Below are 12,500 nucleotides of genomic sequence, written 5' to 3'. Positions count from 1 at the left end.
TTTTTTTTTTTTTTTTGCTATTTAGCTGACGCTTTTAATCCAAAGCGATTTACAATTACGAATTACAGGGACATTCCCCCTGGAGTAACTGAGGGCTAAGTGCCTTACTCAAGGGCACACTAGTAGTGGTGTGGTTTCAGGCGGGATTTGAACTCACACAACCTTCCGATCACAAGTCCAACTCACTAGACCACCACTACCCGTATGGGATACGTCATACAGCGCGTCGGATTCAACGTCAATGAACGTCAACGTCAATGAACGTCAACAATGAACGTCAACAATGAACGTGAACGTCAATGAACGTCAACGTCAATGAACGCACACCAACAACATCGCACGTGAAACGCCCACGTTTCGGTAGCTAGCAATAGCAACATTCATGGTGGATAATGGCTTCAGCAGAAGTAGTTTGATGGTATCATGTGGTAATGCTCTCTGAAAATAGATAGATTCATCCAATCACCTGCCAAGTATTTTTTGAAAGTACCTGCCCTTTTCCAAACAGCTTCCAATTAAGCTTTCCTAGATGGTTGTGTGAAACAAACCACCTGAGTCAGGTTAGTAATGCTCCATCACATGTTTTAATCTGAAGCTTGATTTTAAAGCAACCCAACTTTAAAGCAACCCAATGTAAGTTTAGTTCTTTCACTCGTAGCTCGGGCTGTGGGGGTGCTAGAGGAGGGAGCCTCTAAGTCCCCTGAAGACGTACAAACAAACTGCACGTTGATACGACCTTCCTAGCCGGAGATATGGCCACACTTTACAAAAACGTTTTTTTTTTTTTTTTTTTTTTTTGCTATTTAAAAAAATAATAATCGCAAATTAATCGCAATCGCGATATCTGTCCAAATAATCGCAATTCGATTTTTTCCCCAAATCGTGCAGCCCTACCGTCCGTCCCCCCCCCCCCCCCCCCCAGAGACCAGGGGACTTTCCACCCAGAACATCACACCCCCCCCCGCCAACACACTGGCTGTCCCCCCCCCCCGCCAACACACTGGCTGTCCGTCCGTCCCCCCCGCCAACACACTGGCTGTCAGGCACGACCGTAGGTGCTGAACAGAGAGGGGGGGGAGACACACACACTAAAAAGAAAACCCCAGAAAAGTAGACTTTTAATAGGGAGGTTTGTTTAGGAATCAGAAGGGCTTTTATTCCATCTCTCAGTGTCACAGCAAGACAGGGCTCCCACGTGTTATTAACGTGTTATTAACGTGTTATTATTGTGTTATTAACGTGTTATTATTGTGTTATTAGCAGGGCTCCCACGGGTCCTTGAAATCCTTGAAAGTTTGTGAATTTGAGAAAAAGAAATCAAGGCCTTAAAAGTTTTTGAAAATAGACATGGGTCATTGAAAGTGCTTGAATTCCCCTCTCTCTCTCTCTAAAAAAAGAATATATATATATACAAAAATGTTTTACTTAGCTCGTCAACTAGTTCTGTCTCAAACTATGCCGTGTTGGGTCCTTGAATTTGAAGGAATTGAGTCTTGAAGGTCCTTGAAAGGTGCTTGAATTTGATGTTTCAGTCAGAAGGTGTTTCAGAAGAGGGTCATTCTGTTGCTTTGGTTCCTCCTCAACATTGGCTTTGCAGCGTCAAGATACAAAATAATAATAATCATAATAATAATAATAATAATAATAATAATAATAATAATAATAATAATGAGTAAAGTGAATAAGTAAAATAAGTAGGGGTGCAACGGTTCAGTTGGCCCGCGGTTCGGTAGGTTTGTGGTTTGTGGTTTGTGTCACGGTTTCGGGTTCGGTTTCGGTACGTGTTTTTGTGCGTAAGGAGAGAAAAAAAGCGACTATTTATATCTAATAAACTGTTACTTCAATTTATTTTGCTTATACTTAATTCAGAGGTGTGACAGTAAACACACTTCAACACTGTTTAAACACACCCTGTTCTCGTCAGCTGTGAAACATCTGCATGCTAACTGGCGTCCTCATCATAGCCCCCTCCACTTCAGATCTCACTGCAGCTCCTGAATTAATAACAGAAAAATAAGTAACAAACTTATCGAATTTTCATGAGTCTCATTAAAATTCCAAGTGGATGTCTGGAGCTGTACAGATGGATCTGGAGGTAGTGGTGGTCTAGGGCAGTGGTTCCCAACCTTTTTTGTCTTGTGTACCCCTTGAGCTGTTTTGCCATGCCAGAAGTACCCCCTCACTCATGCGTGTTGATTATTTCCCAAAAATTTCAATTAAACTCTAACTTGCAAATATAACATTTATTACTGACACACAGAGAGCAAAACCTCTTCTCATGTCTCCAAAACTCTAAACACATTTTCTGCTTTACACACATTTTGCTATTCAAAATGGCACTTTTTAAATGCACTGAACACGGTTTTCTGCACACAACAATCTGACATAAAGTCACATGTTTGCCATTTCAAAACATTGCCATTCAAAATTAGACTACATGAGCTAATTGGCCAATACATGTGCCACCTGGCCACCTCAATGGTTAATTGTTACCACTTCAATCAGGAAAAAAAACAGTGTACACCTACATGCCCACACACTCACTGAAAATAGAATATAAATAATAATGAATTTGATTTGATATCTGTTTCTTTTCCCTTTCTCCTGCTCCTCTTTGGCTTCTGTCTGAGGTGCAGTGATGTCATCCTTTTCTCATCCCAGAGTCTTGACTGATGGGGAGAGGAAACAGACAAGATGAGACAGGATCAAACTTATCACACACACACACACACACACACACACACACACACACATAGAGAGAGAGAGAACACATTCAAGACATTATGATTATCACAAATTCCCTCTCAGGGACGAGAGCTAATTGAACCAGAATATCATCACAAGTGTCAGTTGCACTTGCAATACAGCCACCCACACCCCCAACCATCCACACACACACACACACACACACACACACACACACACACACACACACACACACACTTAAACTTCTTATCTAACTCTACTGATTATTAATGAAAATCATTTGAACCACTCCCCTTTAATACATAGATATTTACACCATTGTGAAAAATATTCTGACTCACCCAGTAGCAGTTGCAATTCTTTTTTTCATCAGTTGAGCTTTAATGAGACACTTGAGGTTGCTTCTCTTTCATAAGCTTTGACAGTTCTGGAGGCAGTGTGGCAACAGCAGTCACCAGGCTGCTCTCCACACTCAGTCTGTTCCTTGGCTTGGTTTTGATGTGGGTCAAAGCTGAGAAGGTCACTTCACACATATATGTAGATCCAAAAGGCAAAAGTTCATTCAATGCACACTTTCCCAGCACTGGATATTCCTTTTCAACATCACACCAAAACTCTGTCAATGACTTGTCAGCATGTGCCATCTTCAACCCACGATCAGAGGACATGTCCATCAGATTTTCCTGCAGGCTTGCAGGAAGGCTGCTGCTGCTCCTGTCATTCACTCTGAATGGGTTCATCACCCAGTCCAGTTTTTCTGACTTTGTTTCAATGTCATGAAAGTACTGGTTGAAGTCAGTGTCAAGTTTGGACAGATGTGCTTTAACTATTTTCACCACAGGACCTCTGTCAGCATCAGTGGTGGCGAGATGGCCATCAAGCAGTGGGAAACAGCTCACATCTCCATCCTTACATTTCCTCTCCCATAATTTAACCTTCTTTATAAATCCATTCACTTTGTCATACATGTTAAGGATGTGTGAGTACTTACCCTGAAGTGAAAGGTTGAGCTCATTCAGCTTAGTGAAGACATCAGCAAGATATGCCAGCTGCGCAACCCACACTGCATCCTCAAACAGGGCTGCAAGAGGGTGGTCGTTTTCTGTCAGGAAAGCAAACACCTCGTTGCGCAATTCATAGAGCCGCAGCAGCGTTTTGCCACGAGACAGCCAGCGAACGTCTGTGTGAAGCAGTAGCTGTTCATGCTCTGACCCGCTGCCATGACAAAGAGTTTGAAACAGTCTGTGGTTCATTGGCCGGGACTGAATGAAGTTAATCACCTTAACTGCGTCGTCCATAACTGCACTTAACTCGGGGCTCATCTTTTTGCTGGCGAGTGCCTCCCGGTGAATAATACAGTATATCCACTTAATTTGGGGGTTCACCTTCATCACACGCCCAAGCAGCCCACGCACCTTACCCGTCATTGCTGCCGCTCCATCGATACAGATGTGACTGCAGCATTTCCACTCCAGATCGTTGTCTTTGAAGAAGCTGTCAATAATCAGAAATATTCCCTCGCCAGTTGTCTTTCCTGGCAGCGTCTTGCAAAACAAGATATGCTAATTTATGTCCGACTCTTCTTTATAACGCACAACAGCCAGCAGCTGAGCCTCCCCACTAACGTCGGTCATTTCATCTAATTGCAAAGCGAACTGACCTGCTTGCTTCATTTTATCCACCACTTGTCCGACAATATTTATGGACATATCATCAATCCGACGGGAGACGGACGGTACCAACTTGAGCGCGTCAGCTGCTTTGTTGTCCAGCATAGTTTTAGCCAAAATCATAGCGGCAGGCAAAATCAGATCTTCGGCGATTGAATGTTTTTTTTTTTTACTTAGCCACTAGTAATGAAACAGCATAGGTCTTGTAGATAGTACTAGCTTTTTTGTCTGTCTTACATGTAACGATGAATTGAGAATCAAGGACCCCAATTGAAATAAGCCAGTGGCTTTCTTGGGTTTTTATCCTGTTAGTTGACCTTGTATGTAATATGTACTTTCATGTACCTACTTCTGCAAATCTTCTAATAAAGTTTTCAATCAATCAAAAAACGCCTCCAGTGCTTTGCTTGACACACTTGCCGCTTTCTTCAGTGTAGCCTGACTTGACTTGAACTCTGACAGTTTTCGCTTGAAAAAGTCGTCAGTTTTACCAACAGTTGCTAGGTGTTTGGTGCCGCTGTAAATGGGATGGCTTCATTGAATTATTAGCCAGGACTTCGCCGCAGAAAAAGCACTGTGGCTGTGGTGGATCAACCGATGTACATGTAAATCCCCACAAAACATGTTTCCAAATAATAGCGGGGTCCTTTTTTTTCCTTCTTTTTTCTGATCTAACCGTCTGATCTGCCTCTGATCTAACCGTCTGATCTGCCTCTGATCTGACCGTCTGATCTGACCGTTACTGTAGCTGGTCGTTTTAACCATCTGTCCATCTTTGCGGTATACTGACAGGCCTAGCTGACTATCGCGCGAAAATTATCGTGAACGTGATTTAAATGTGACGTGACTACCACTTGTGTTACAGTCATCACCTGTCGGGGAGGAACTTAAGTTGCATCGTACCATTTTAACAACAGGTTTATGAAACGACTATATTTAATATTTTTTTTGGAAAGGGAAATAAATTATAATTCCAAATCTTTCCACGTACCCCCTGCAATCCCCTCACGTACCCCTAGGGGTCCGCGTACCCCCGGTTGGGAACCACTGGTCTAGGGGATAGACCTGGGAACACCACCACTAGTGTGTCCTTGAGTAAGACCTGGGAACACCACCACTAGTGTGTCCTTGAGTAAGACCTGGGAACACCACCACTAGTGTGTCCTTGAGTAAGACCTGGGAACACCACCACTAGTGTGCCCTTGAGTAAGACCTGGGAACACCACCACTAGTGTGCCCTTGAGTAAGACCTGGGAACACCACCACTAGTGTGTCCTTGAGTAAGACCTGGGAACACCATCACTAGTGTGTCCTTGAGTAAGACCTGGGAACACCACCACTAGTGTGACCTTGAGTAAGACCGGGGAAGACCACCACTAGTGTGTCCTTGAGTAAGACCTGGGAACACCACCACTAGTGTGCCCTTGAGTAAGACCTGGGAACACCACCACTAGTGTGTCCTTGAGTAAGACCTGGGAACACCACCACTAGTGTGCCCTTGAGTAAGACCTGGGAACACCACCACTAGTGTGTCCTTGAGTAAGACCTGGGAACACCACCACTAGTGTGTCCTTGAGTAAGACCTGGGAACACCACCACTAGTGTGACCTTGAGTAAGACCTGGGAACACCACCACTAGTGTGTCCTTGAGTAAGACCTGGGAACACCACCACTAGTGTGTCCTCGAGTAAGACCTGGGAACACCACCACTAGTGTGTCCTTGAGTAAGACCTGGGAACACCACCACTAGTGTGTCCTTGAGTAAGACCTGGGAACACCACCATTAGTGTGTCCTTGAGTAAGACCTGGGAAGACCACCACTAGTGTGTCCTTGAGTAAGACCTGGGAACACCACCACTAGTGTGCCCTTGAGTAAGACCTGGGAACACCACCACTAGTGTGTCCTTGAGTAAGACCTGGGAACACCACCACTAGTGTGTCCTTGAGTAAGACCTGGGACCACCACCACTAGTGTGACCTTGAGTAAGACCTGGGAACACCACCACTAGTGTGTTTTTGAGTAAGACCTGGGAACACCACCACTAGTGTGCCCTTGAGTAAGACCTGGGAACACCACCACTAGTGTGTGCTTGAGTAAGACCTGGGAACACCACCACTAGTGTGACCTTGAGTAAGACCTGGGAACACCACCACTAGTGTGACCTTGAGTAAGACCTGGAAACACCACCACTAGTGTGCCCTTGAGTAAGACCTGGGAACACCACCACTAGTGTGTGCTTGAGTAAGACCTGGGAACACCACCACTAGTGTGTCCTTGAGTAAGACCTGGGAACACCACCACTAGTGTGTCCTTGAGTAAGACCTGGGAACACCACCACTAGTGTGTCCTTGAGTAAGACCTGGGAACACCACCACTAGTGTGTCCTTGAGTAAGACCTGGGAACACCACCACTAGTGTGTCCTTGAGTAAGACCTGGGAACACCACCACTAGTGTGTCCTTGAGTAAGACCTGGGAACACCACCACTAGTGTGTCCTTGAGTAAGACCTGGGAACACCACCACTAGTGTGTCCTTAAGTAAGACCTGGGAACACCACCACTAGTGTGTCCTTGAGTAAGACCTGGGAACACCACCACTAGTGTGTCCTTGAGTAAGACCTGATCAGTTGCATGGCCTGCCCCCCCCCCCCCCCCCCAGCCCCCCTGTACAAGGATGATAGATTATACACTTAACATAATCTGTACCAGGATAATAGATCATAAACATAACATAATCTATATGAGGATAACACATCATAAACATAACACAATCTATACAAGCATAATAGATTATAAACATAACATACCGGTAATCTATACAAGGATGATAGATTATAGACATAACAGAATCTATACAAGCATAATAGATTATAGACAACATAATCTATACAAGGATATTAGATTACCGGTATAGACATAACATAATCTATTCATAGCTTTCATGTGACGTCACAGCATAGTGGAAACGCCCACCTGACGGGCAAAAGGCACTTTTTGCGGGCAAAACCCACGGGCAAAACCCACTTTTTGCGGGTTAATAACTTTGATTTCCCGTGGGTTAGGAAAATAATTCCAACGTGTCCGGATAGAGTAGAAGACAGGGAATCCAACACTATTTGAATGGAGTCGATCCTCCACTCCTATCACCGTGGACACAGCAAGGAGCGAATTCCCGGATATAAATATTCCCTCGCCTCGCTGACAGCGGGAGTTGGGAGTTTCGTCCAGCAGCCGGTGAACGCCCGGTTGATCGAGTTTCATATTAAAAGTATATCTTCTCGGGGTGTCAGCGCGGTGGTTAAGTACTCAAAATGACCGTATACTGATGGTGAATTTAGCAATAATAGTCTTATGTTTGTACCACCTCCATAACCGGTGTTATTCACGGGAAAAGCCGGTCAAGGAGGCACCCTTTGCAGGTCAATAACTTTGATTCTCCGGGGGTTAGGAAAATAATTCCAACGTGTCCGGATAGAGTAGAAGACGGGGAATCCAACACTATTTGAATGGAGTCGATCCTCCACTCCTATCACCGTGGACACAGCAAGGAGCGAATTCCCGGGTAGAAATATTCCCTCGCCTCGCTGACAGCGGGAGTTGGGAGTTTCGTCCAGCAGCCGGTGAACGCCCGGTTGATCGAGTTTCATATTAAAAGTATATCTTCTCGGGGTGTCAGCGCGGTGGTTAAGGGCTCAAAATGACCGTATACTGATGGTGAATTTAGCAATAATAGTCTTATGTTTGTACCACCTCCATAACCGGTGTTATTCACGGGAAAAGCCGGTCAAGGAGGCACCCTTTGCAGGTCAATAACTTTGATTCTCCGGGGGTTAGGAAAATAATTCTAACGTGTCCGGATAGAGTAGAAGACAGGGAATCCAACACTATTTGAATGGTGTCAATCCTCCACTCCTATCACCGTCGTGTATCTTGATAGTTCTTCATGAGTGAGGTGGTCTAAATAGTAGGCAGCCATGTTGAGCGATGTTGCTATGATACTTTTTGCCCGTCAGTTTGGTGGTTGCTAGGGAAGAAACCACGTGACTGAAAGCTATGAATACAAGGATGATAGATCATAAACATAACAGACATAAACAGCAACATTAATACAACTGTGAACACGTACAGATGAAGTATAGAGGGTTAGTTTAACAGATGGAGTATAGAGGGTTAGTTTAACAGATGGAGTATAGAGGGTTAGTTTAACAGAGGGAGAGGGAGGAGAGTGTAGGTGTGACAGGGTTTAGTGTGTGTGTGTGTGTGTATTTATGAATGAATGAATGATCTTTATTGTCATTGTAACAGGTACAACGAAATTAAATGCAAGCCCTAGGTGCTAACAATCATGTTTATGTTTATGTGTGTGTGTGTGTGTGTGTGTGTGTGTGTTTCAGAGTTGTACTTCCTGTCGGAGGGTCCGGAGGCCTACCACTACCTCAGCCAATCAGGCTGCGTGAAGGACCGCAGTCTGGACGACCAGCAGCTGTACCACAGCGTCATGGTGAGGCCTGTTGTCACGGTGATGGCTGTTGTCACGGTGATGGCTGTTGTCACGGTGATGGCTGTTGTCATGGTGATGGCTGCTGTCATGGTGATGGTTGTTGTCATGGTGAGGGTTGTTGTCATGGTGAGGGTTGTTGTCATGATGATGGCTGTTGTCATGGTGAGGGCTGTTGTCATGGTGATGGTTGTTGTCATGGTGAGGGTTGTTGTCATGGTGATGGTTGTTGTCATGGTAAGGGTTGTTGTCATGGTGATGGTTGTTGTCATGGTGATGGCTGTTGTCATGGTGATGGCTGTTGTCATGGTGATGGCTGTGTCGACAAGCTCCATATCACTAGGACAGACGTGCCTATTTCACCTGCTCTTCTAACAGGCCCCCTCTTTAGAATTGGAATCTGCTACTTGCACACAAAGACCACTAGAGGGCGCTTCTAGTAAACTAGCCTGCCTCCAGAAAAACAACTGCAGAATATCTTTATACTAGCTTATCCTGACGTGATTTTTGAAAATGTAAGGATACTGGGTGGTAGAATGCACATATCTAGGAAAAGTCATGAAAGGAGGGTCCTGACAATTGATCGAGTGCAAAGATATAAAAAGAAAATGACTGTGACCCCACCATGACCCCACCATGACCCCACCCTGGCTGTTCTACTGATATGACCCACCAGAGGGCGCCAGAGGCCTTCAACACACTGGAACCTCCAACCCAGCAAGGTTAAACTAGATGCATGAGGATTGAATGAATGAATGAATGAATGAATGAAAGATTTATTTCGAACATGTGTAGAAAGAAATAGTTATAACAACAAAAGACAAAACAAAAACAAGAAAAAAACTAAACAAAAACAAGAAAAAGACAAAAACAAAACAAAAAACACTATTTACTTAACATGTCCGAAAATGTTGGATGGGAGGCCATCTGCTGTATTTACTGTTAATAAATATATATAACATAATAATATATAATAATATATCATAATATATATAATAATATATATATACTATATATAACATAATAATATTGGCAAGGCAAGGCAAGGCAAGTTTATTTGTATAGCACATTTCATACAACAGGGGCAATTCAAAGTGCTTTACATGCATTATTTAAAAATACAGCAAGAGGAGCATAAGAAAATAAAAATTACAATGAATAAAAGCAAATATAAGAAGTAAATAGATAAAACGGGAATATAGGGTGGGAGGAGATCTGATATGTATTTTGGTCCAAGACCATTTTGTGATTTGTATGTAATTAGGAGGATTTTGAATTCAATTCTCTGAGAGACTGGTAGCCAGTGCAGGGATCTCAGGATTGGTGTAATGTGTTCAAATTTCTTTGTTTTTGTTAGGACCCTAGCAGCGGCGTTTTGGATGAGCTGCAATTTACGAACAACTCCTTTAGATAGGCCTGTTAGTAGACCATTACAATAATCAAGTCTACTCGAAACAAATGCATGGATGAGTTTTTCAAGGTCTTGCTTGGACAATATATCATAATATATATAATAATATATATATATACTATATATAACATAATAATATACCTTGTTGAGGTGCTACAAGCTCCTTGTCTGTCAGTTGAGCGTGTGCTGTATTTGCCTTCACACCCACACACACACACACACACACACACACACACACACACACATACACACACAAACGCACACAAACGCACGCACACACACATTTTAAATGCTTTTTATCATAAATGTACAATATCTAAAGGACATAAATACTATCAGTGCATTTTGACATTATGAAAACAGTCAGTTACAGTAGTGCTGAGCCAACAACCAGTTATGCTACACACAGGATGTTATTAAACCAGTTATGCTACACACAGGATGTTATTAACAACCAGTTATGCTACACACAGGATGTTATTAACAACCAGTTATGCTCCACACAGGATGTTATTAACAACCAGTTATGCTACACACAGGATGTTATTAACAACCAGTTATGCTACACACAGGATGTTATTAACAACCAGTTATGCTACACACAGGATGTTATTAACAACCAGTTATGCTACACACAAGATGTTATTAACAACCAGTTATGCTACACACAGGATGTTATTAACAACCAGTTATGCTACACACAGGATGTTATTAACAACCAGTTATGCTACACACAGGATGTTATTAACAACCAGTTATGCTACACACAGGATGTTATTAACAACCAGTTATGCTACACACAGGATGTTATTAACAACCAGTTATGCTACACACAGGATGTTATTAACAACCAGTTATGCTACACACAGGATGTTATTAACAACCAGTTATGCTACACACAAGATGTTATTAACAACCAGTTATGCTACACACAAGATGTTATTCAACCAGTTAAGCTGCACACAGGATGTTATTAACAACCAGTTATGCTACACACAGGATGTTATTAACAACCAGTTATGCTACACACAGGATGTTATTAACAACCAGTTATGCTACACACAGGATGTTATTAACAACCAGTTATGCTACACACAGGATGTTATTCACACCAGATGATACCAGTGCATTGACAGATGTGTGTGTGTGTGTGTGTGTGTGTGTGTGTGTGTGTGTGTGTGTGTTGCAGGAGGCTCTGGCGGTGATGGAGTTCGGGGTGGAGGAGGTGAGGGAGGTGTTCCGGCTGCTGTCTGCCGTGCTGTTGCTAGGCAACGTGGAGTTCATGACCGCGGGAGGGGCCCAGATCACCACCAAAGGAGGTAGGAGGCCACTGAACACCGTTCACCCCAACACTGAACACCGTTCACCCCAACACTGAACACCGTTCACCCCAACACTGACCACCACAGGAGCCTAGAGGCCCTTACCTTCACCCTCACCCCAACACTGACCACCACAGGAGCTGGGTAGCTCTCACCTTCACCCCAACACCTCTCTCTGTGTCGCTCACCGAACACCAAGCCTCTGCTGTGGTAATGAACCAGGAGGTGACAGTTGGAGTTCAAACGTGCTGCAACACAAGCTAGCATTCCCCTCGGCCGGATGAGACCTGCTTTCCAGGGAATCTTTGGGGGGGGGAATTCGAGAGTCGTCTAAACTCATTTAGTCCCGAGGGTGGATTGATAAGGCCTCCTCCCGAAATGTCAACGTTCTCGAGTGCCGAGGTGAATTCTTTTTAATTTCAGGAGCCAGTCAAAGTATTGTAAACAACACTTACTTAAAACGCTTGGCACTCTCGAACGCCGGGCGTTCCAGATTTAACTGGCAGCTGGTGGGTTCCCATCGGTGTACAGAGGGAGGTAGTTACAGAGGTAGTTAGTTACAGGGGTAGTTAGTTACAGAGGTAGTTAGTTACAGAGGTAGTTAGTTACAGAGGTAGTTAGTTACAGAGGTAGTTAGTTACAGAGGTAGTTAGTTACAGAGGTAGTTAGTTACAGGGGTAGTTAGTTACAGGGGTAGTTAGTTACAGAGGTAGTTAGTTACAGAGGTAGTTACAGAGGTAGTTAGTTACAGAGGTAGTTAGTTACAGAGGTAGTTAGTTACAGGGGTAGTTAGTTACAGAGGTAGTTAGTTACAGAGGTAGTTACAGAGGTAGTTAGTTACAGAGGTAGTTAGTTACAGGGGTAGTTAGTTACAGAGGTAGTTAGTTACAGAG

General features: G+C 43.7%; 1 protein-coding gene across 1 annotated transcript in view; it reads left to right on the top strand.

Annotated features, from left to right (window-relative positions):
- LOC308160961 (unconventional myosin-X-like) overlaps nucleotides 1-12,500 on the top strand; it is a gene marked incomplete at both ends in the record, with an annotated part of 79,598 nt that overhangs the window by 10,471 nt on the left and 56,627 nt on the right. The window contains 2 exons of the mRNA XM_080534884.1: nucleotides 8,771-8,877; nucleotides 11,475-11,604. Of these exons, the coding sequence (XP_080391010.1) occupies nucleotides 8,771-8,877; nucleotides 11,475-11,604 (237 nt within the window). The remainder of the gene's footprint in view (nucleotides 1-8,770; nucleotides 8,878-11,474; nucleotides 11,605-12,500) is intronic.

Source organism: Nansenia antarctica (genome assembly GCF_963989245.1).
Source record: "Nansenia antarctica genome assembly, chromosome: 6".
Taxonomy (NCBI): domain Eukaryota; kingdom Metazoa; phylum Chordata; class Actinopteri; order Argentiniformes; family Microstomatidae; genus Nansenia; species Nansenia antarctica.
This window is presented reverse-complemented; position numbering and strand designations above follow the sequence as displayed.